We start from the raw sequence: 25,830 nt of genomic DNA, 5'->3' as shown, positions 1-25,830 counted from the left end.
GTGCTAAGTGACAACCGTTTCCTACTGTTTTAGCATTGAGTCGGTCTGCTGAACGCACTTTCAGGGCTAGGAAGCACTTTACTAATTTTGAGTACTGTGTATCCTGAACTGGACTGTTTGTCTTACATGGATTGTAGTTTTACTTCTTTTATAATTCCACTAATTATTTAAAAAAACAATAGTTTAGGTAGAGATTCCTTGCAATAGAAGATAGCATTCAGCCTTTTACTTGTTTGGGTTTATTGGGCTCGTATTGAGAGACAGAATTGGCTAGCAAAACATAACCAGTTTTAGAAATACAATATCAGGGCTTTAACAGTGATTTGTTAATTCTGGCACTATTACAGGGAATTAATGAATTTTCTATAACGATTATTTAATATGGATTGCTATGTCTATGCTGTGCATTGTTGCTGTTACAAAACTTCTAACCTGCTTGCATTTGTGAAAAAATCTTCAGATTTTTCTTATCAAAACACTCTTTTTACAAAGTATTATCTTGTTCTGTGTGTTTGGGGGGAAAAAAAGAAGTAATTCTGATGGTTTCCTTATTTGCTGAGTTACCCTGTGTATAGTACACCTGAGAAGGAAGCTATCTGTGCAATATTTGTACACAAAACTGGAGGTTGATATTGCCAGTGCCAAATACAAAAGTGTGTCGGAGGAGGCTTTCCAGGACGTTTGATAGCCGTGACATGAGACACATCTGTTAAACAGCTGAAAGATACAGATGGAAATACATACCTCACCTTCATATGGGAAGAAGTTGATTCTGAAATGTGATGATTAATAAATGTGATAGTAAGTGTTCAATATACTGATTATCTACTGATTATCTGCAGAGGAATTATAAAAACTGCTTTTTAAAGGAGGTTAGTTGTTTATCAGTATATCAACAAATGAAGTTCAAAGGTGGGGGAGAAATAAAGTACAAAGAATAATTTAAAGTACTTGTATGCTGTGTTATGAATTAGCTGTAACCATAACTCATAGGATTTTCCTTGAGGTGTTAGGAAAGTTTGTAGTGTGTCGTTATTAGAGATTCTGTCTTGATTTACCCGGACTTCAGCTCCTAGTGTAAAGTAGAAGAGGGTGAACACTTGGGGAATTTTTTGGCTGTGTTAATGCAATTCAGACTGTGAAATTTCCTCTGTTGGAATTCTGTTTTATTTAAGGCTTAGTTAATTTAGCATCTAATGTTGTGACAGGAAAAAAAAAAATCAATTTAACAGCTTGTTTATTGATTTATAGTATTCAGTTGCAAGACTAAAGGAAAATGGATGAGGAGGCAATCCACTCCTTCACGCAGCATAGGCCTAAGACTGTCTGGACCTGAGATGTTTCCTCCCTGTTAGCACGTCTCGTTTTGATGTGGAAGGGAGGTGGGCAGAGGGGAATGGGAGACTGGCGTCCCAGTCGTAATTTTGGGTGGTGTTGCATCCCATCTATTTTTGTCCGTACAAGACATGAGCTCTTCAGGGATGCCCCATTCAGGTCAAAGCCTGGGAAACACAGAGAAGGTAGGAGAGGTCCTGGCACCGGTGGAGAGAAAGTAGAGAGCCTGAAGTATATTAATCCTGATTTTTAAAATGCTTTTCTGATTGTTGTGAAGACTATAAACACATTTTGTGACATTTTTATGTTCACAGTGAGTGCCTGAGTTCTGTATCTCTTGTTTGCATGTAATAAAATGCAAAATACCTTAGATTTTTGCCTTGGTGTGGGACACAAGTATCTGGAATTGCTGTATTTGTATTTGGAGTTGCTGATGACATTGTTAGATCAAATCAAGAGCAGGGAACTATTTTTTTCAGCTGTGGTGGGAGAATCCAACACACCTGAGCCTTTAAGATGGAACATTTTTGGAGTAATAGGGATTAAGGGAGCCAGGAGGGGCAGGGGGAAGAGGAGTGTTTAAGGAGAAAGGGAAGAGATAGCGGGTGCGTGGAGTCTGCTGGAGACCCCGGCGAGCTGTCGGGCACATCCAGAAAGACCCTGAGCAGTTCTTGTTCTGTGACGGACAAAGACTGTGGTAAAATGGTTGTCTGAATGAAGACTTTTTTGTTTTTATCCAGATGATATATGAATGCTTGCCTTGCTCTAATTACTTACTGCTTAAATTTTTCTGTAGAGTTAATTTATGAACAAATTTGGCTGGTTCTTACAGGGTACTAGTGTCAACAAATGTGCTTAGGCTCAGCCTAAGTCTGAAAAGACATGTGGCTCATTGTTACGCTTAAGTCCATGCCTGGACAGGAGTATCTCAGAAGGATGGTGGAAAAGCAAGCAACTAGGAATCCCCTTTCGTATAAACCCACAGAAGTAACACTTCAATTTCTAATGCGTTTTCATCTTTTAAACACTGTTATAGAAGATAGTATTTTGGAAGGGAAAAAATCTGATCTAGCATGGCAAAAGGAGATTAGCTGAACCCATCTGCTTTTATTTTAGTTGTGTTGGTACTCGTTCAGATATTTGAGTTATTTGGTTTTGAAAACACTAAAGAAAAACAAGCAAAACTGCCAGTGCAATCCCAGTGGTGTGTTTTCCTGACCAGAAGCTGCAGGAGCATTTTAAATGGGCAAGAGGATTAGGTTTCAGAGAGGTGTCTTTACGTTTGGCCTCTGACTCTAATTCAGGTTGTCCTTGGGGAAGCTTCAGTGACTTTCAGTGAGAAACTAGTCTTTAAGGAAAAATTGTGTGATTGTTTTTTGCAGTCAAGCATGACTTCTTTTTTTGTGTTGTTTATATAGGGAGACGGCGTAACCCCCTTTCCCACTGCATTGGCATTCTTTCCTGGTTTTGTTTTATTTTTCTCTGCAGTTGATAATGTGACATGATTGTCATATTTTAATTCAGACAAATGTGTGTATACATAGTCTTCATTTTGGGCGACGAGCAAAGTAAATTAGTAAAGATGTTTGCAGATAAGGTTTACTGCCCTTCACTTTAGCCTGTTGTGTTTACCTTTAATCTTTTGCATCTTTTCATTGCAAAATGCAATCAAAATTGCATTTTGAGCTGTGAAGTGAGAATCTGCGAAGGCGAGATAGCTTACTATATAAGTTTATGACGTTACACTTGTTAGAATTTTGTACTTGCTTTGAGATTTAAATTTGGCGTTTGAGTTTTGCTTTTTTCCCTCCTCTGATAGTTTAGAGATCATACGCATAATATGGCTTACTACCTACACACAAATGTAAATAAATGCATGTATTTGGAAGAAGTAGTACAGAAACCCGAAAAGAATTTCAGGGGACGTAGGTCAGCAGTCAGCAATAGTTCTTTGTGTAGTGCTATGACAAAAAACAGGGTCATAGCTAGGAGGAAAGATGTGATTTTGTGGGTATGACCAATATTGAAATACTGCATACACATCTGGTGTCCGTATTTTCAACACACTGATGAAGATTTGGGAGGAATGGAGAAAAGTGCCACAAAAAGAGTCACGGCTTAAGATGTAGTCTTATAGTAGGTGACTTAAAGATCTCCGTCATTTAAGTCTATCGGAGAGAAGGTGGGAGGTGAATATACAGTATGTATATAGGGGAAAAATAATACCAAGTACAAAAGGCCTCTTTCCCCCAGAGGAGGAAAAATGTAGGAACCTCAAATGGCTGCATGTTGAGGTCAGGCTCATTCAAATTAGCAGTAAGGCACACTTATTTATCTTTAACAGTGAGGCTATTAATCATTGGAACAAATTACTGCAGAAAGTGGTGGGAACAGGCAATTGCCATAAATTATAACTCCCTGAGGAATTACCACTGGATTCAGTTATTGGTTTCACCGAAGAGGCATATTATGGAATCCAAATACATTATCTGAAGGAAATTGAACTAAAGCAGTAGCACAAGCCACGTAACGCTAGGATATCATTAGCTGTGCGGTACCAAAGCATAGTCATAATTGTAATCGTAGCTACAGCTCCGTCATTTGTTTTTACTTCATAACAGTATCATTAAAATGATTTCTCATCCTCTTGCCTTTTTTCAAGGAATGTTAAAGAAATGAAAGTTGTTGGATTTTCATACTCAAATGCAGATGAGGGTTACACAAATTTTACAACTTCACTTACCTTTGCAAGGAGTCAGTATCATTTTGTTGTCAATATAATCTGGTATCTTTGGGCTTTATTACGTGTCCTTCTCAAATGCCAAATGCTGATTGTTATAATCGGGCTTTTAAACCACTGTGTAAACCACAGGCTGCATAAAACTCTGTTTCCAACCAGTTCTGTTAAAGACAAAGCTGTTGCATTTGTGGGCTATTTAATTAATTTCTTACGAGTCTATGGATAACTTCCACTTCCGATATTTTATATTTAGGTAAATTTGAATTGATGTAGGATCTATTAATAATGATAAAAAGAATTAAAACCAACTCGGAGTATTTTGGATCCTTTCTAAGACAGATAGCAGTTTTTCTGGCATGCTACTCAGTCATGGCCTGATCAAGATAGCTAGGCGAGAATGAGAGTTCAGAGCCAGCAACAACAAAGAAACCAACCAGACATTTCAAGTAAATTTCCTTGAGCATTTTTGTGTCTAGAAAAAAATAATCTGAATTTAAATGGAGAGTAGCTTAAAAAAACGCCACCGAACTCCTCAGCAAATGAAGGAAACTTCATTTTGTACACCCTGCTTTAATTAGGCAGTAGCATTTGTGTCCAAAAGAAGACAAGCAGTCTGTTGTCCCTTTGGGATGAATGCCTACTGGACGTGTTTCTTGAGGGACACATTCCTTGGGAGCCAAACTGCAAGTAGAGCGTGGATTACATTCTTCGCTTAGCAATTTCTATAGCTGTGGTGGCTTTTTCTCCGAAACCATTCAGGAGTTATGCTTGAAATACAACCTGTGCTCTCTCTTTTCAGAGTATATGTCCCCTTTCTTGCAGACTATGTGTCACTTAGATAAGCCAGTCCTGCAGCCCTGGCAGAAATATCTGATGATAGACCTCATTATTAAATAAACTAGTTCACCCTCTCAGTAACTGGCTTGATTTAAATGCTTAGCTGTGAAAATTGTATATTCTATCAGCCTCTTCAATCGCTGTATAAAGCCTTCGCTCAAAACCAGTTAATACAGATTACTCATTTTGTTGTAATGCTGAAAAGAGCACTGCACTACCATGGCACTATAGCAGTTAGAATAGAGACTGAAAGCATAAATTTCATTAGTCATACTGGTGATTACAAAGGCTGTACAGATCCGAAATGTGTAAGGATATTGGTTTCTTACGAGACTCCGATATGCATGATTTTGTCTACATGTACAGCACACTCAGATTTAAACTGTTGGCCTTTCCCATCTTTCTTTTAATTTCATTGAGAAGCAAAGGCAATGTACTTAGATGCATCACTGCACACTTGTGATCACTGAGTTCTGTTTTTGGGTTCTATTATAATGTCCAGTAGAAGTAAAATCCAACCCAGTCCTTCTAAACAAAACAGAACACCCAGCAACAAATTTCTAGTAGATATGTATAGTAACCCAAGGGTTATTAAACAGGACAACCCCAACCGATTTTGTTTAGTCAGCTGCCCCTTGCCAAAATTCTCTAAATAGTGGTGGAAAATACGCAGAGTAGAGTACAGTAGATTGATCGGTTCTGTTCTCTAGCATCAGGTGTTTTGCAAAGAGGAGAGCTGAATTCTTCTGTTCAACTTTTTTTTGCATGTTTAACTTAAATACTGAAGTTAAAAATATGGTTTTTTATATAGGAAGCAATGCTTCTGATATTCTGCAAACTGCAAAGTTGTATGTCAAAGAAGGTGAAGCAAGGTGAAATTTAAGTTAAGTGCTTGCAATCTTGCCATCTTACAGAGGTCAGTGCCAGATGCTGTGAATCAAGATTCAAAAAATTCTGGGGTTTTTTAGACAATTGTGGAATTCTCTGCTCTTCTGTCTTGTTCCAAACACCAAATAGTTAGAAATCGGCTCAAGCCTTGAAGTTGCATTTATATCTCCTATATATCTTCCACGGCTGCTGTCCTGAGATGATGTAGAATCTCCCTCCTTGGAGATACTCAGAAATATCCTGGACAAGTTCCTGAGCGACCTGATAAAATTGCTTTGAGCAGGAGGTTGGGTTATATGACCTCCAGAGGTCCCTTCCAAGCTGAATTGTTCTATGATGCCGTGATATGTCTTCCAGATAACCAAGTCAAAAGCAACAAGTGAAGGGCTGCTGGGAAAGGCAAACATGTGCTTGGTTTTTCTTGTTGTTTTTTTCCTTGTTAGCACATGTCCTTGTTACAGCTCAAATTAATAATAATATTATAATTTTGCCTAAATATTAAAGTAGCAGGTGAACTTGGGAAGGCGAGATCTGCCATAACTTTAAGGTTCAAATCAAGGAGAAAGGGAGAAGATGGTTATGGAGAACGTGGCCAGTGGGAGATTAAGGCTGGCATCACTAGCTGGTATGAATGGGTACGAATATGAATAGAATGACCACAAAAGGGAATGCAAAAGCTGTCAAGAATCAGGTACATTTGGAATGTAAGTAAAAAAAATAATTTTATTACCAGTCATAACAGTCTTCAAACCAACTCTGAAGAATTTTGTATTTCTAGACATTCTACAGCAGATTCTTATTCCTTCAAATTATCATAGTTGTCAATAAAGGTTATGAGCTAGTGGGTTGATTGTGGTGACAAGAGGAGATGGTAGTAGATAGATTGCATGTGTGCTCATTATGCCAGTCTCCAAAAGGTTAACAGTTAGATGAGGTGTAAAAAAAAAAAAAAATTATAGAAGAGAGAAGCTAGCTCTAAAATTGCCTAACAGGCACTCAGGAGAATTTTAAAGCCTTTCAGTAATAGGTTGGGAGGAAGGGATTGTTGTTCTTTCTATTCTTAAGCATTTATTACACTCGGCAATAAATCTGGTTTAAGTGACATAATGCTGGTGTCCAGCAATTAGCCTGCACTTCCAAATTAATACTGCTTTCGCCTGTGTGGCCTTGACTTGACTAATTGGCTGCCTTTCCTTTTTGTATTCTGTTGTGATTGTATGATGACAGTGATTCAGCGTGTACCACATAGGCACACAAAAATAATTTAAGGCTCCACTTACTCAGCAGGGTGTGATTGACACTCTCTTGGGTGACTGTTACAGTAGTGCTGGTCAGAGTAACACGTCGGCAGTTGCTTTGCAGTAACAGTGAAGCCAAGACAACTGTGCTAGTACAGTATCTTTTTGAAAGTCAAAACATGGTAAAATTATTGAATATGATTGACAGCTTGAACTAGATAGATCTCTAGATGGGTATCCAGAGTAAGAAAACACATAGTAGAGCTCGGTGACTCCTCCTGCAAGAGAAGAACTAATCCTTTACGTTTGCATGTGAATGAAAACTAGGTTTGTTGGTTTTGCACCATCTGTTCTGTATAAAGCAAGATCAACTGCTCATTAATTAATCGCATTTTAGAAAAAACACCTCATTTTAAAAGGAGAATAAGTTACTATCAACAGCATCTAAAATTATTTTTCTTTTGCTGCTTCCAGTAAGCTGCTGGGTTTGCCACCTTTTTCTGTTATCACTCATCCAGCTTTACTGTCGACTGAAAATACTCTGGGATCGTTTTTCAGGAGCATTTTTGTGTCTTGGGATCATGGAATAAACCAGAAGTGTTCAGAGGAAGTTTGCAAAGAGAAAATTATTTCTAAAATAAATTACCTTGTTTTACTGTAGGGTGAGTTATTTTATGTTTTCCAAGTTTCTGCTTAGACAGGAAACAATAGCTTTGAGAAACACTACCTGGCTGAAAGTAAAGCAGCAGGGCAATTTCTTTTATGTTGCTAAATGCTAAATGGAAATATATTACTTAGATTTCATGGCATATTTTAGAAAGCATTTCCCCAGCTTGCCAGTGCCTCCGTTTGCGAGCAAGGCTTTTTTGTTGCTTTTGCATTCGTTGTTGCAAGGACCCTGTTTCACGGTAGAGGAGAGGTGCTCATGAGCTCACTTCTACAGAGCCCTGCTCCTTTTGAGCCATGGCAGCTCCAGGAACAAAAGGTTTGCAGGATTAGGTCCCAGTTCCCAAAATGGCCTTGCAAACCTTCGTAGCCAGATGGTGGTAGGAAAGAGAATTGACACCATGTGAGTTCTGCCCAGACAGAGCAAGTTGACAGAAAAAGCAAATACTCCTTATCACCCTTCTCCTTTCTGAAAACAAACATTTTAAAGGACTTTTCAGAAAAAAACTCCTCTCTGGAAATTAACAACTTTGGACTGTATTTTCTACTGAAAATTTTACGACTGTTCCATTAGCAAATCGTAAACAGTGCTTTGCCTGTTTACTCAAGAATACTTTTTTTCCTCATAGTTACATCAAGAGACAGTTGAATTGAAATTGAGTCGCTTAAAAGGGGCAGAAAGTTTGTTTTGTTGTATAAAGTATCTGTAAAGAAGTACCAGCTTAAGGTGTGCTGGAGGCATAAGGAAGAAGGATTCTTTATACTGGAACAAGTATTACATTTTGATAGTTACTTGGAATTGGTCATTGGCCAATAGATTGAGAATTTTTTTAGTCATATTTAGTCAGGTTTTCGCAGGTAGCTGAGTGACTTCAGTAACAAAATTTCATCAAAATTCAAAGGTGGTAAAAATTCATGGTAATCAGGTATCTAACTTAAGAAAGAATTTGCCTGTTTGCACCTTACCAGCATTTTTAGAGTTCTAAGTACCTTTGAAAATGGTTTCTGATTTTCTTCAAGATTTTAATGTCAGAGGAATTCTTCTTTGCCCACCTGTGTTATTTTTGTCTGCATTTATGAAGAAAACAAGCTTGCTTATATTTTCAACTTGCATTCTTAACTTTGTATGAACCACTGAAGAAAATGAAGCCAATTTACTAAATAAATTTCCAAGTACTTAAGGAAAACTTTTCTGTACGATAGAAGCTACAGGTTTGGTCATTTGGAGTAAAAAAAAAAAAAAAAGTCAATAGATCATTAGTCTATGAGGATTGTTTCACTGGCAGGACAAGAGACATACGGCAGATTCCTTATATGATACAGTGTCATTTCTGGTTTTAAGCCACTTAATGAATCTTTGTTTCAGCCAAGGTTTATCATATACGTTATATGACAGATATATCACTATATGAGATATACATTGTACAATATAGAATGGTATACATTGATTTTGTGAAAGGGACAGAGCCAGGGCGAGGTGCAACGTACAGTTATTACTCAGTTTTACCATCCAAACAGAGCATTGGGAGGGCAAGTTCGTGGGCTGTGACCCAGATTGAAATCCGAGGCTTTGCTGGTTGCAGGGAGTGGGGTTGGAGGGTAGGGGGTTTCAGCCAGGGCCCCGGGAGCTACAGGAACGAGATGGGGCAGAATGGGAATGGGGGCAAATCGGATTGAGAACGTTTCAGTAGGTGTGCAGACAGAGAGGATGCATTTTGATGGGTGTTCTATCTGCATGTGGGGAAATGCACGTATGTACACAAGTATCTGTGTGTGTACATACGCACGCATATATATATGTAAAAGTTTGAAGTGGGTATTGTAATTACTGTTTGCAGTTTTCAATTCTTAGTCATCAGAGATGACTGTGGCCCTAACTTTATTCACAGTCTGAGTCTCTCTTCTGTGTTTACTGTTTATTTATTACAGGCTGTGTTCCACATTTGGTCACTTTATTTCATATGGTGATACTTATGCTTCCTGACTTGGAGGACTGAAATTTTTATATACCGGAGGAAGGAACTGAAGCTTTAACAATATCCATAGAAAACTCTCGTTTTGCTCATTCACACTACTCCAACTTAGGCATTTTGCATAATACTCGTAACATTCTAAGCTCCCAAATATATTATTTGTAAACAAAACCATAAAAAGATGTTTATGAATGTGCATTGGAGAGAAATGAAAAATGTATCATCTAAGCAAACTGGTGATTTATATTCAAATAAATGTTTGTAAATGCTTTCTTCATAGTGTTGAATGGCTAGGTTCACTGTTAAGGTGGGTAAAAAGTGTATATGTGTGTGGTAAATATGTATTATATATTCTTTTTTAATATATTCTTTATAATAATTGTTACTGTTTTAGATGATGAGTCTTCTGTTCTGATTTAATATATCCATGCCACTAATATTTAAGTCAAAGGTTGGGTTTTTTCCCCCATCGCTATTAATTTTGTAATTGACTTTACACACTTAATCTTCACCATTGCAGTCCTGGACAGGTTTCCTAGGAATTTTGTAATGTCAGGCTTTCCCTGCATTTACTCTTGCAGTCTGATGCTTGTTGACATGCTGATTCATGTTTTACACCACCAGATAGGTTTCGTTCGTCTGGAGGAATGAGCTTAAAGAGGTCATGCCAGCTTTTCCTCTCTCCTCCTAGACTATATATCTGCTTTCAATTTAAACTCAGAGAAGAAAAAAAAAGTGGATTTCTGCAGCTAAGCTAAACTGGAGGGATCAATGGAATTTATTATCAAGGGATGTCTAATCTCTAAAGCTAATACAAGACTTCAGAGCTATTGATTACATGCTAAGGATGCACAAACTGTTAATCATGCATGGAGGCAATAGAATAAACGTACTACCAAGAGGGAATGGGCAAATAATTGTCAGTAGTGCAGTTATTTTTCATCTCTTTACTATACCTCTGAAGCAGGGACAGCTATATTTTGCATCCAAAAAGATACGTCCTAAAATATATTGAATATCCCCTCATTGCTACTGAAACTAGTGTAGTACAGCTGATTATCTATGTAATAATTCAGATGTTTTCTTCAGCTCCCTGAGGTATGTGGTCAATAAGAAATTTGTAAGCTGACTTAATAAGTCAGTCGCTAGATGAAGTGGAAAGAGAAAAAGCTCATAGATTTTCATGCAATTGCATTATAACCTTCGTTTGCAACAAAAGAAATCTGTAGTGCTAGTACAGTATAAATGCCCTTGTTTCATTTATTCTGGGTTCATATTTTACATGATGAATTGATGGACATACTAATGTACACTAATGTTCTTTTTGCATCCATATTTGTTTTGAATCCCGTATGTGTTACACATCTGAGAAAGGAGATGTCCAGTAATCCCTTTGATTTTTACTGTGGGCATACGTACCTGTTAATTTGTCATTTTCTGTTTGAGCTGAAATTACGTCAAATTGTATGACTTTTCAACTTAATTTGAATTCTCTTTCTTTGATGTTCACTATTACTTAGTGCTTCTAAATTTAAAAAGATTGAAGGCCTGAGTTTTCAAATTTGGTTGCCTCGTCAGGCCTCTAAACTGCTGACATGGAACAAGATTTTGGGGGGGGGGAATTAGTACCTCAGTTAGACTTTCCAGCCTGTATTTACATACATGGCGGGTGTCCTGGTTTTTGTATGTTCTAAGTGTGAGGGATTGCAGATACTCCAACACTGGAATATCTGGAAAAGTAACGTATTTCATTAACTTATGAAAAGTCTATATTGATCGAATTAGTGATATGATGTTGTGTGGGTTTGGCTTGGAATATGCATAAGTAGGTAGGAAAGAGTCCCTGACTGAAGATAAGCAGTTCATGAACTATCATTAAGTAGTTGTTAAAGGATTGAGGCCAGCACTGTTAATTGATTTTTGCCTTTAATTCTAAGCTGGCCTTTAACTCTACTTAGAAATGGTCAAAAATCCGCCAGAGTTACAGGCAAGAAACTTTAACAGGATTTACAGGAATTATTCTGTCATAAAAGACAGACTCGTTCAAGGAAATCAGACTAAAATGCATGGCATTCTTGGGATGTCTGAATAAATTGGGTCTTCCTGTATTGTCATCAGATTGTTAAATAATGGAGTTCTTGGGAGTTAGTCTGAACTAAATTCTTTTGGATTTGTAGATTAATAATCCTTGAAACACTGGGATTTCATCATGGATATTCTAGGACAGCTCATCTGGCATAGGGATTTTTGTTTGCTTTGTTCATAACTGAATTAGAGGACGCTCCTTTGAGAGGCAGCAGATCACCCACAGAAATGCTGAAGCGATCACGGTCGATGTGCTTTCCTGCTCAGAGTTCGGTTGTCTGTTGAAATGTATAACTCTAGTCCGCTCCTTTTCAATGAGTGATCCACTTTTATATACAGCAATCTTAACCGAGTTTATGATGTGAGGGAACGTAGTATCTATATAAAACCTTTCTACGTGATTCATCGCTCACTAGTAACAAAAGTAATAATTGAGAGTAATGCAACTGAAATGAGCAAGTGAGGAACCTTTGTTTATTGTTTTCTTACTGCACTTTTGACAGCCATTCTGGTTTGGGTTGTAGTTCCTCCAGTAGTTTTCACTCATACTATTCTTCCATGCTCTTATCAGGGGTCTTTATAGAAGAATTCTTTACAGCAGCAGGACTGTAACATATTTCTTTTGAGTTTTGGAACATTTTGTTTTTGTAGGACCTTGCACGAACCGAGGAAGCAGCAGGAGCCAGAGTGACATCTTAGAATAATCCTCTTTTATTTCCCACATGCCAAGGAGAGACCTATCCTGGAAAGGTCAGGAGAAGCCACAGGACAGAGAGGCTCATGTTCTCATAAAGAAAAGTCTGGGGAATTCCAGTGGCTGTTCAGATGGAGAATATTAGAACAAAACCGAGGACATTCTTTTTTCTATACTTTTTTTTTAAATGTAAGGGCACGATAATTAAAGGAGCCTCTGTCAGAAACAGTGTTTTAAATTCAGGATTGCTATCTTAAGCCAAGTGTGCTCCACTTCTTTAATAATTGTCATACATTTGCTTTTCTATGTCAGAGTTTTTATTTAATATAAGCCCCACATCTCTCTGCAGTTCCCTCAAGCCTTATGCAAATTTATGCATTATCTCACCTTCCAAGCCCAGTTAGTTTTCACCTCCTGTGTCACCAATGAAGGCAACCTGGGTCACTCTTAAACTTGATACAAATTTCAGTCAGTGTGGTTAAAGCAGAAATTTGAAGTCAGTTCCTCAGTGTAATGCCGTACCAGAAAGAGTTGGGGGGGGGAGATCTGAAATCCAAGCCCAATTAAAGAATTGTATACACAGACAGAATATAGACAGTGTATGGTGGTGTTCAAGAAGCACTGTCTTTATCTGAAATGTTTGTGCTTTAAAATTTGTCTGATTGTTGTCCATTTCATGAGAATAAATGTGTGTTCTGTCTGCTGGTCAGAAGATCTAATTCCCCCTCCCCTGCCAGGTAAATGGCAATGAAACTGTGTCTTGCAATCAACATTTAGGATTTCTGAGGAAAGGCAGGAAAAACAAAGGACTTGTCGTGCTTTACTAGCCTCATTTTATGGGATTTTTGTCACAACTTTGGGACATCTGTTTTTCTCTGATTGACAGCAGGGTTAATACATATTATCATTAAAAATAGGTTCTGAGGAAATGCGTGCTCTCACCTTGCTTCTGCTGCAACTGTGAAGGCTTTTGTTTTCACTGCCATCACTGTGAAGATAATCTCTACAAAGAGGCTCCGATATTGACCTGTCGTATCACATGTTGCTTATCAAGCACTAAAGAAATTGAATTTCATTTTATCTGTTATCTGGAGCGTCTTATTAAATCATCCTGCAGTTGAGAGGTCGTTTGGGGTCAACAGGTTCAGTCTCTTTTGCCATCTATTCCTGGATTATTAACCTTTGGAGAATTACTAAAGCTGTTCTTTATTTTACCCCATAAAGTTGGGTTAAATCTTCTTGATCCATAAGTTGTTGCAAGTGAGTGCCACGTGCATGTAATTCTTTTACTTAATGTAGTTTCTGGTTAAGGAATGAGGACTTAGTAATCTGTATAAGTGTAGAGGTCTCTCTTATTATTCTGTTGTTTTCTGTTCTTTTGATACTCTCCCAATGCCTCTGGTTTTAATTGGTTCAGTGAGAATAAAAACAGTCAGATCAGATGATGGATCTGAGTCAGCTTGGTAGTATTCCTTTGCCAAGAGATAAAGGGAGGGTGATGAGGAGGAAGATAACAGGGTTGGGTATTGCCAGGCATTGAGCGCAAAGGGAGGAGAGAGAAGTTGGACGCAAGCAGAGGTGGGAATGGGGTGGAGGTCATGGCAGCAGCCCGTGGGCACGAAGCGTCTGGCAGAAGGGAGCCTGCCCTCAGCAGAGAGACTTGGGGGGATATAAAGGTCAACCCTGCTGCCGCCACCACCATCCATGTGCCTTTTTGCCATATTTCTGTTGGAAGAAATGACTCTGCCAGTCAGGATGTTCACATTTAAGAGCTTGATACAGTCACGGGATATTGAATTTCCTGCAACAGCAGAAGCCCTAAGTACTTTCTGCTGTTACCACAAGGAACTGCCTCCAGTGTTAAATATATTTTCTGCTGGAGAAAAAGGCTTGAAAAAATAAATTCCGAATACTCCTTCCCCAGAATTTTGATTTTTAAATACAAGATTTAATGCAAAAAATACACTGTTTCACTCAAATTCCAAACTCTCAATCAAGAAATTTTCAAATCGAATAAGCCAAACTACTGTTTTTCAAATAACTTGTCCTTATGCTCAGATATTCACTTAGTGTCTGGGCACTGTTACGCTTTTTCAAACTTGTTCTAAGAAAATCTGCAAAAAACTCCTTTAAAAAAGAACTGGAGTTGAGGAGTGGAGTTAGCATTTTCGTGGAAGCACTGGCAAATAAAGTGTAAATGAGCCCTCTGAATTGCTGCTGCTAGCTGATGCTGTCTGGTGGCCAGAGCACCGGTGACCTGGGAGCTGGGTACTGTTCAGTTTTCTTACTGCCCTGGCAGTAAATCACCTTGTAGCTCCGAACAAGCTATTAACCGTTTTGTGTCTCTTTCTCCTCGCAGAAAAGGCTTACCACCACTTACCTGTCTCACAGGGGTAATTGGTAGATTAATGTTTGGAAAATACTAAGTGCTTTCTGCTATTATTATTGAAACTCCAGCTGATAGGTTAAGAAATGAACAGAGATTTTGGGAGTGTCTTATTTCTTCCCTGTTTGGCATAGCGTGCCGATTTGACATGAGTAGTTCAACCAAGAAGTGAGAAGTCGTGGGCTTGAATGTCCGTGTATTTTGCATAAAAGTTCTGGATGTGACTGAAAGAGGAAAGGTGAGAAAACAACAACTGGGAAGACAAGATGTAAATTGACTTACTGGGATTAGTAGTACTGAAAAAGTATCCAGAGATCAGAAAAGAATGCATAAATTGAAATTAAATCCCAGTAGGATTAAGAAAATGTTCCAGTAAAATGCGAACCCTGAAGTGTGATGGGGAAAGGGAAAAACAGCAGATGACCACTTCTTTTCGCCCCCATCGAGAACAAAGTTATTCTTAATGAGATGCTGAGATTTTTTGGAAGCCTACTCAAAAATTCAATAGTGTTTTATCTGAGAAAAATACTTATTCGAAGATGGTTTTCTACTGAGGTGTTACAGATGGAGGCTTTGTGGTGTGGTAGTTTAAAACAATTGGTCTTTACCTCGAGAGATCCCCGAGACGAATGTTGCCCAGAAACGAGAGTAAAATTGTGTTTTTAAAGCATCATTTTAGGAGCAGTGGGACAGTTGGCAGAGTTTACCAAAGCTGTTGAGAGACTCTGCAGACTTTAATTACCATCTCAATATTGCAGAAGTTGTTTAATTCCTGCCAAAGAAGGGAATAGTTGTGAGAAAGCGAGATCACACTCTGTCTTTCATTCTTTCCTTTTTGACAGGTGAATAAAGGATGCTTTTCAGTATCTCCTCTGATACTGTGACACATTTGTAAAATTTGCATAGAATTGTAAAATAATTTTTCTTTAAGATTAACAAAGCTTTTCTTTTTTTCTCTTCTCTTTCAAAAGTGCCATACAGCATAGTGTGAATGCAGTTTAAGTCTTGTCATGAAAGAAGCCAGATGAAAATGGAGTGCATTTTCTGTTACTGATTGGTCGGCTTCAGACATTAATAGTTTCAACCTTCGTGGCCAGACAACATGTATTACGTTGTGTTTATTTTAGAGGTTCCAATAAATTTTAAATCCAGGTTTGAATTCCGTCTCTGGTGTGGGTGGTTGAAGGCATAACCTGGATTAGTAGAATAAAGAGGAAATTATTAAAATGAGAAGAATCAATCCATTTTAGAAGGAAAAATAAGCCTATAATACAAAAATTCCTTGGTGAAAGATATGTTTACTCTTTTAGGCCTCAAAGTCTAAATCAGAGTATGTATAACTAGGTTTTTTACTGTCATTCGTATGAGAAAAAGGGCTGATAATTTTTTTTTTTTTTCTCCTAGCGGTTCTCTTCCTCTCTGACACCTGAGTGTGTTCAGGTTTTTTCTAAGTGCTTGCAGTAGCCAAGGAAATACTGATTCTTTGAAGACTCTTACCAGCTCCTTCAGTAGATCTACTGTGTTGATACTTTTTTTTAATGACTGCCTCACACCTGTCTGTACTTGCTAAAGCACCAGCCATTGTTTACTCTATAAAACCCCTTTTTTTCCTCCTTCTCTTCAAGTCTCTTATCTCTCAAGGACCTTTTCAATGCTATCTTTCAGCTTCAGATCTTGGTTGTCACAGTATACAATAAGTTCAGAAAACTACTGCCCAGGAAGTCAAAAATACTCATTTATCATATCATATATATGATAAATCGGTACTTAACGGCAAAGGGAACATGCTTGTTCAAAATCCAGAAAGGGAAGGATAGATCATGGAAACAAATAGGCACAATTTTTAATCCTTAACACTCATCATGTTACTAGGAATACCTTTATGTTATACTTAGAACTTGGTTGTTTTGGTGTTTGAAACTATATGTTTGCAGTTTGTCTGGCAAACTGCATGCTGAATAGATTACACTGATTCACATTTCCTTATTTCCATATACCATCTGTGCTTTTGGCTGGTTGTTAGCCTGGTTGGGACTCTGATTTCATAAATGCAAGTTACAAAGAACAGTTATGCCCAGAAAGAGAAATCCTATATTTCACTTCCTTGAATAATCTCGAGTGTTTTGACCTTACACCAGCAAGGACATGAGGCTGAAGCTGTACCTACAGCAGGCTTTATTTTCTCTGGTGAAGAAGGATGTATTAGCAGGGTAGGAAGATCCCCTTGGTACATTTCCAGTGGAACTCTAGTATATATAGTCATGGTCATGATTTTCATTGTGTAATCATTTTAATTAAGTTCAGCAATAAAAGTTAGTCTTGCATGAGGAATGAATGCACTAGAGAGACAATGAAAGATTGATGACGGCTTGGGGAGCATCACATACTCGCTGGTGGAAATGCATGCGTAGAGAGCAGCTGAGCTTGGGTCGCAGGTCAGAGATTACCAGCTCAGAGCAATGTCCAGGCAAAGTTTTGGGGATCTGAAAGAAGCGGGATACAATGGGAATATCCAAAAGCATTTTTGGTAATATTTCTGAGGGCTTTTGCTTGAATGAATAGCTTCATTACTAAAATAATAAACATTAATTAATATCTGCATCATTTTGTAACTGCTAGCTTAGTAAGGTAATTAGTATAATTAGTATACAGCATTGCTCGGTGGCATGATAAATCATAGTGTAGTGAATGTCGACTCTTTACCACTATGATGTATTATCTAATTTACACAGGTAAAAAAAAAAAGGTAGGGGGCGAATCAAGAAGGGAAGCCAGCGGTGACAGCTGGGTGGCCTTTTGGTCACTCTTCTTGCATCTGCTGCCTGTATTCTCAATTGCTTTGAATCGCTGCACTGTTAATTAACAATTCTTTTTCTCGCTGTTGCTAAGTCTTAATCACTGATTGAAACCTGCAAAGAGAGGCCAAAGAGAGAAGAACGAAGGAAAAAACCAGAGACTGGCAGATTTTTTCCCTTCAGGGTACTTGTACAAAGGATGATACTTCTTCCAGTGATAAGTCTGTGTGTGTTGGGTATCTCCTTTGCTTTCACATTCCTGGAGGCATCATCTACCAGTTACAGTTCAGTGCAAGGATGAAGAACGTTAACGATGTTTTTTTTCATTATATTCTGTTTTCTAGAACCTATGAGAACACCAAAAACGTTGAAGATTGCCGAGATCCAGGCCAGACACATCGCTGTGGACTGGGAATCTCTGGGCTACAACATCACTCGTTGCCACACATTCAATGTCACTATATGCTACCACTACTTCTGTGGACACAACGAGAGCAAGGCGGACTGCTTGGACATGGACCCCAAAGCACCCCAGCACGTTGTGGATCACCTGCCTCCCTACACAAATGTCAGCCTCAAAATGATCTTAACCAACCCAGAAGGGAGGAAGGAGAGCGAGGAGACCATTATCCAGACAGATGAAGACGGTATGCGTAAATGCTGTTACGGAAATTACATCCAAGTCCAGTCTAGACAAGTGGAAGGAAATTACTTTGTGTGTTACAATATGTGTCCTGAAGGATAGAAGTGCTCTTCTAGTAGTGTATTAATTAGCCCTAAAACAGTAGCTTTAAAAGTATTATAGCTGTCACTGCATATATAGCCCAAACTGTCCATGTAGCACAAGTCAAACTCAAATCTCTCTTGCAAGAAAAAGGAGGGTGGCTTCCCAGTCATTCCAAAAATGTGCTAACACAGGTGACAAGAAACACATGGTGGTGTTAGGTGAAGGCTTCTTCACAGTATTAGGTGTAGTGGTTGAAAATTAATTTAATTCTGTAAATTTATATTTAAATATTGAGTTCAGTGCTTAAAGACACTATTCAAGATTTAAAACCTCTTCAGCAAATATATTTGAGCAATAATTTATGTTGCAGGTTACAGTGTATAGTATCTGTTAACTGATTGAAAGCCACCCATCAGATTAAAGTATTATTTTGACAACTTGGGAGTTGAACTCGATGATCCTTATGGGTCCCTTCCAACTCGAGATATTCTATGATTCCTCTTTAAAAAGCTCTTGATGAAGTTTCATTGACAAGACAGTTGAACTTACCTTCGCTGGGAAGAAATAAAGAATGGATGTAGATGTTAATGGTGACATTCAGTGGTTAGGCTATGAATCTTGGTATGAAAGAGATTAAAATAAAAATAGATATTTTTCCCTAATATTTAAAGTGTGGTAGTAAAGAGCAATTTTAGTTTCCTTTTCTTATATTTAGATTTCATTAAAATACTGACAACAACAAAATGAAAACAGATACTGCCATCAGTAACAAGAATACTTGGACTAATGTAGGAGTGTGGATACATAAGAAGATAAAATTGAAAAAGGTAGTGTGTTTGCCTGTAAAATGGAGGAGAAAGTATAGCTTTATATATGGATAGCAATCAAGGTTAGAATCTGGTAGCATTTTTTTGCCATATATTTTCAATTTTACAAGAAATGGAAGAGGAATGTGTTTACTGTTGCAATAAAGAGGAGAGAACAGCTTATTAAATAGGTAGAATATGAGGAGCTGTAGAGAACTATAGAGACATAGATGCATCACATGAAGATTTATTGACAAGTACAGAATTAGAATATTTCATGCAATTTAAATTTTAGCATTACTTTTTTAAAAAGTTAATTATAAATATAATCCATGATTAATTATTTCTGTATCTGTGTTTACATTATAGATATTTGTGGTTGCTATTTTCCTTGAGGTTAAAAAAAAAAAGAAGTAGTAATATTGTTATGTCCATGGAAAATGGATTTCTTTTTCTTTTTACCTGAGTTTTCAAGAAAGGTGATGGTTTCTGATAGCCTTTATCTAGTTAGATGTGCAGAGATGGTAGCTGGTCACTATAGCGGTGCTTGTCAAGAGCAGAGTCAAGTGCATATATTTTGTCTTCTGGTTTTGTTGTGGATTATTCTTGGAAAATGATGCACACAAGGCAGGTTTTGGTCTCAAGCTAGCACGCCAGTGTGCTATCAGTGAACTTGTTTAGGCTCAGCTTTGGTGTCAGAGGTACCATAGTGTAGAAGAAGCCTCACCCAGTGAACAAAAGTTGCTAAGGTAAACTATTTCAAGCAGATGTTGTTTTCCAGGAGGGATTAATACATTTTAAAAGGTACCTATATTTAGACACACTGGTGGTAATAATGCTTGTGATCTGAAAATTGCCTCCTATGAGGTCCACTCAGTGATACTATTGGAAATGAAACGCAGATTTTTAATTGTGCGTTACTGATTGACTTGAAAGTCTGTGTCCATTTTGTCATGTATTTCAAAATACAGAGCATGCAAGCAATGTGCAATACGGAGGCTTTCAGCCGTCTAAGAGGATCAAAGGTGTATTCACACCTGTGTCTCTCCTCGAGCTCTCATAGCAATAGTAAACTGAGTTCTGTAGTTGACTGCCTATGTGTATGCTGCTAGTTTAGTCCCACGGCCAAGTGATCGAGTATCTGTCTGAAACTGTTTTAAAACACAGTTTGCAGCCTAAGGCAGGACTCAGACTAGGAAGATGAGAGCTACAGGAAGATACCTGAGTCTGTGCCCCACATATTTCGTATGTGGTCAGAAGTAGCCTCATTGTCATGATGATTTTTGCAGGTTTTGTAGAATGAGCATGATGTTAATTACCTAGTGAGGACATTAACAGATATCAGACATTATCAAATAACATTAATTAGAAATAGCCACTGATTACATGATTATCTGAACCTGTGCGCTTACATTGTGTACTTTTCATAAATAGAAACTTTGAAAACTCCAGATGACAACAACAGATAATTAACTTTTTGTTAGCTTTTCTGTAGTGCAGTATTCTTTCCAATGCCATTCTTTCTTACAAAGATCTGCTAATCAAGTAAAAACTTTGTAGACTGTTGGAGTTAAAGGTGTCTACCCCACATTTTCTTGTCTCTCTTCGTCTTTACCATTTTGCCCTCATCTTCTGTTGCTTCGTCCATCTTCCCCACGCTTCCAGCTCTCTGTCCCTTTCTTCTCTTTTGTTGTTGTTGTTGTTTTGTTTTCATCTTTCCCTTCATCTCTCTTCTTCTATCGTTTCACCTCCTCCCTTCTGCTAGGAGCTTTACACATATTTGAACTTCTGGCATTCCCTAAATGCAGAGGATCTCGGACCTTTGCGGGGCTCTGGCCTGAGACAGTGAGGATCTCTGGTTGTCTTTCACAAAGGTTCACATTTATATAAGGCTGCGTAGCTGGGCCAGACCTCCCAGAGTGTGAGCGATAACTGAGCAGTGTATGGTACCAGGAGCAGAATTAACTCAGGAAACAGTTAGTAGAAGAACAGGGTAGGATTCAGAAGCTGTGCTTCAGACCTTCGGAGCCTTGACTGACAAATGAGGAAGGTTTCAATAGCTTGTAATTCAGTATCTGCAAGAAAGCAAAGCCAGGAAGTCTGAAAATAGCCTCCTTTCTGACCAGAGCTAGATCTGAATACTCGGTGGTTTTAAGTATTTCTATTTAACTTGGATAGATGGAATTAATCTTTAAAGTATATTATAGTAATTTGCAAAGAGCTGTATTCCACGTAAAAATTAAACCCTTGAGCAATACACTGTTAAACAAGTTGTGCAAAAAGAAGAGGAAAACAAGGAAACGTGTCAGTGTTTTATGGGTGAAACACCATCTTTCACTTAGGGGAGCGATCACACTATCACTACGATTTGGGAGAAAGCTCTTCTGAGTACCCAGGCACTCGGCGTTATCTGTGCCATGACAGGGTCTCACTGCTTCACCTGGCTTGTATAGGAGATGGACAGTGTTTGAAGGGTTTGATAAAGGAAAAAGCGGAAGGCTCGCACAATCTGGGGATGCATACATTCTGGGCAGAGATGATGGTTGGCATTTCAAAGAAGGTACAAGAATCAGCAGTGAATTTATCACTTAGCATGAATCAGCAGCGTGCACGCGTTCTCGGAGCTGCCTGTTCACAAGGGCACTGCGAACTCAGAGGGACCCTTTTAAGAGCAGTGGATGGTGAATGGGATTAAAGCAGATAAATGCTTCCTTAATTTTTAATTGGAAGCAGATGCAAAGGGCAGTGGATTAACAGGAATAGTGACATTAGCTCTGAGAGAGCAGCTATGGAGAAAGCAAATCGTGACGCTCAGAGTGTTCGATGGTGATTTTATAACCAGTAAGGGAGTGTGTCAGCTAACAGCAGGCAAACAACTAATTGAAAAAGATCACTTGGAATAGGCTAAGTACCCATTTGGGGGCTTAAAGTATACCAAAGCTTTGGTCTGAGCCAAAGGACATGCTCATTGGACACAAACAAGGCCCCCTGATCTTTCAGAGAGTATGGCTCATTCAGCTCTGTGAAGAGATAGCTAAAGCTGCGATGCAGGGTTAAGACACCAACTGTCCAACCATTACTCATGCTCCTGGGAAAACTCCAGCAGGCTCACTGCTCTGGGAAACAGAAGAGAAAGGCAGGATTCTTACAATTAGAGGACCAAAAAAATTTTTTAAAAAGTCAAATATTTAGCGTACTGTCTAAATGTGTGGAGAGGAAATACCTTCCACCATCTTTGAGGGAGGATTTTATGGAAATAGTTGACATTTAGTATTTTTCTGTGTTTGATAGTAGGGCTGTAAGTTGCCTTTAGAAAAAAAAATAGAATGATTTTTTTTTTTCCCCTCCATTCACTATTTGATATGAGAAGCAGTTTTCCTTTGTGCTTTTTCAAGTTGTTCTGGCACCTCAGGAAAATATTGGGGGGGCGGGGGGGAAGAGGAGGTAGAAAATATGCTTCGATCAAAGAAAACAAACAAACAATGCTTCAAGGAGCTTTGGAAATACATAGATATAAAACTCTACTAGTAGCATTGTAAAAGTAACAAAAATAGCCCACCTGGGAGAAAAGTCAATGCAGCAAGATGAGCAGGCAGTATGTCTGATGCTGCAAAGGAGGGCTGCAAAGATTGCTTGAAATGGCAAACTGTCTCAAAAAATGTGAACTTATCTAGCTGAGTGACACGTGCGTGAATGTCAAGTGAACTCGGTATACTAATCCTATTGGGAAAAAAATGGCAAATGATTGCAGTTAATAAAGAGAAACCCATGACTGGGAGATAAAAGTTTAAATGTGAAGTTGTCCATAAATGCCGCTGCTAAAGGTATTGACCTCAGTCCTTGACCAAAAAGGGAGACTAGTGACCTACGTGTCATGAGCAGCGGCAAAATTTAGTGTCAATACAGTCAAATAAGGGAGGAAGTTTTGTGTGTTTAGCAGCAGTGAACTGAAACTGATTATAACCGACCTATTGCCATTGATAGAAGGAGCCAGCGATAACCTATTTGTCCCTCAACTCATGAAAATAACCCCAATTCCTTTTGTCAGATGGTAGGCATGGTGGTGTTGGGTTGACGGTTGGACTCGATGATCTTAGAGGTCTCTTCCAACCTTAATGATTCTATAGGTAGGATTTGCTGTTGGCATATCATTGAGAGAGAGAAAAAGTGGTTGCAGAAAGACATGTAAGCACTTTTTATTAAAGACATCAGAAAAGTTGATTTGTGAGAAAGTATGAAATTATTGAAATTATTAGCAGAGATTTATTTTAAGCTTACGCCAAACAAACAACAAATGAAGTAAGCTGTTTTAAGGTATTGCAGAGACTGGAAATACAAGCTAGGTTTTATATTAATAGCTCAGGAAACATTGGTCCTGAAACCCAGAATTATTTACCCTGGCTGAAACAACTTCCTACTTTCATTTCCTTTAGATACCTATATTAGAAGCTTTATGGCTGAAAAAGTGATATTGCATATGAGATAATTTGTTGAAATGGTGTGTTTGACATAATGATGCCTGCAAATAGGCCAGAATTAGTGGCTATTTCAGCAGTTTGCAGTGGAATGAGGGCTTACACCTGGGCCCACGAGTTCCCGTTATTCGCAAGCCGTGCGCTAGCTGAAAGCACTCTCTGAATATTGATTTGCATGTTTTCAGAAAGTTGTAAGGTGTGTGAGTATGTGAGGTTATTTCACCCTGACATGGAGAAACGTTTCCAAGTCCCAGACGTGAGGAGTACGGAAGTCAGCATTTGGTGTAAAAAGGCTTTAAACAAAATGCTGTGTTAGGTGCCTGAGCCCCCAAATTCAGCAAATCCACAACTCGTGGATTTCACCCCATTTGATATTTGCACCAGTATCTATGGCGAGTGCCGCCGCTGCTGAGACTGATTAGCCTTTGTCAGCTTGGTTAGTAGCTTGATTGTAAGCATTTATATTTGTTGTGTTAGTAATTTTATATAGGCTGGAAGGTACAGGGAGTTGTCCCTGGCGTGAGCGGGTCAGTGCCCACGCAGTCCAGCAGTGGCCCCGGGTGGGTGATGCAGACCTGTGCAGGGCTGTGGGCTTTCGCCAAGTCCTGGGGAGTGCGGCCCAGTGCCCCCCCGCTGCCCGCTGCCTGGGGAGGGCAGCACCCCTGCCACCTCCCAGGGCGCCCGCGCCAGCCTTGCTCCTCCAGGAGGAGAGATCATTAACCAAAGAGCATGCGCACCGAAGGAGACTATTAATATGCAGTCAGTTTTCTTCTCGATAGCACTCAATAGCATTTTCTTCTTCATTGCAAATGGTGCAGCTTGAGTGATTTCCAAATAAGTCATTTTTGTCACCGCCTGTGGTGTAAATACCCTATGGTAAAGACTAGTAATAGCAATTCTGGGTTGGTTTTTTTTTCCTTTTTATTATATAAAATTTGCTTCTATTTAAGCCTTAGTCTCAAGTTTTAACAAAGCATAAAGTTAAAATGGTAAATCCCTCAGAAAAAGCAAATGGTAATGTGGGCCATTTTAATTGCTTGCAACATTTAAACAGTGGAAGAGATTGACTGTCACCATCTCCTGAAAATGAGCATCTACCTTCAGAGAAAGGCTGTAAGTTTGTTGCTGATACACTTTACTTTTTGAGTACCACAAAGGAATTTTTCCCACTATAACCGTGTATATATCTGCACATAGCCTTTACCATATAGCATAATAATACTCTGCACGGCTTTCACAGAGTATAATAATAATAAAAATACGGTTTACATGCACTTTCATTATTTTGTAGTGGGAAAACTGAAGCAATATAAATTCATTTTTATAGTGGTTGGTGTCAGTTAATACGTTGTTCTTCCAGAAGTAATGTATTGTAATATAAATTTCCCATTAAGTTAGTGTAGAACAAGGTTTAAGTGACACTATTTGTGAATAACAATTTGTTTGTGACTGTGACATAATTTAATGCAAATATATTGCTCTAAAATGAATTGATCTGATGTCAGATTGATGGTTTGTACTTTTATTATGCATCGTATTTATAAAAGTCCACCATCCCACAGGTACATAGAAGAAAAGATTATCAGCTGTTCACTATACGAATATATAGCTTCATTAGAAGGGCTCTGGAAATGCATGTAAATCGTGAAAGAGGAGCTTGTGATGTTCCCACTATAAAACCTTGCTGAAATTCCCTTTGAATTAGTTTTATGTTACTTTTATATACACGTGCGTTTTATGTTTGTATACTTTCTTATAGGAAAAGTAATTTTTTTTTTGTTTAAGTTCAAAATCTCTTCTGAAACCCATACAATTAAACCCACCTGAATGATTTCACTTCTTAAGATAAGTGTAAATCTTGACTTGTTGGAAGTTTAGCATAGAATAATGCATGTGAAAGAGAGAGTGTTTACTGTTGTCACTGAGAGATGGTGGGGTCACACTTCACAAGGTCAGCAGATGGAAAGAAAATGAATGGGACCAGAATCTTTTTAGAGGGTGCGGAGGCCAAAAGGTCCGAGTCCAACTCCTCGAGCAGCTACTTATACTTTTTGAATTATTCAGATACCTGGCCATTGATAGGGAATCTTAAGTAATGTACTTCACCTTAATGTACACTTGTAATAGTCTCGAGTGTTTTGATTTAGTGTAGACTATCCATAAGTCCAAGGGGAAGAGCGAGGGC

General features: G+C 38.5%; 1 protein-coding gene across 7 annotated transcripts in view; it reads left to right on the top strand.

Moving 5' to 3' along the window:
- PTPRK (protein tyrosine phosphatase receptor type K) overlaps positions 1-25,830 on the top strand; it is a 418,972-nt gene that overhangs the window by 300,963 nt on the left and 92,179 nt on the right. For all 7 annotated transcript variants that reach the window (XM_076333573.1, XM_076333568.1, XM_076333572.1 and 4 more), the window contains exon 8: positions 17,982-18,284. In XM_076333573.1, the coding sequence (XP_076189688.1) occupies positions 17,982-18,284 (303 nt within the window). The remainder of the gene's footprint in view (positions 1-17,981; positions 18,285-25,830) is intronic.

The sequence above is a fragment of the Aptenodytes patagonicus genome, chromosome 3 (genome assembly GCF_965638725.1).
Source record: "Aptenodytes patagonicus chromosome 3, bAptPat1.pri.cur, whole genome shotgun sequence".
NCBI classification, from domain to species: Eukaryota; Metazoa; Chordata; class Aves; order Sphenisciformes; family Spheniscidae; genus Aptenodytes; species Aptenodytes patagonicus.
This window is presented reverse-complemented; position numbering and strand designations above follow the sequence as displayed.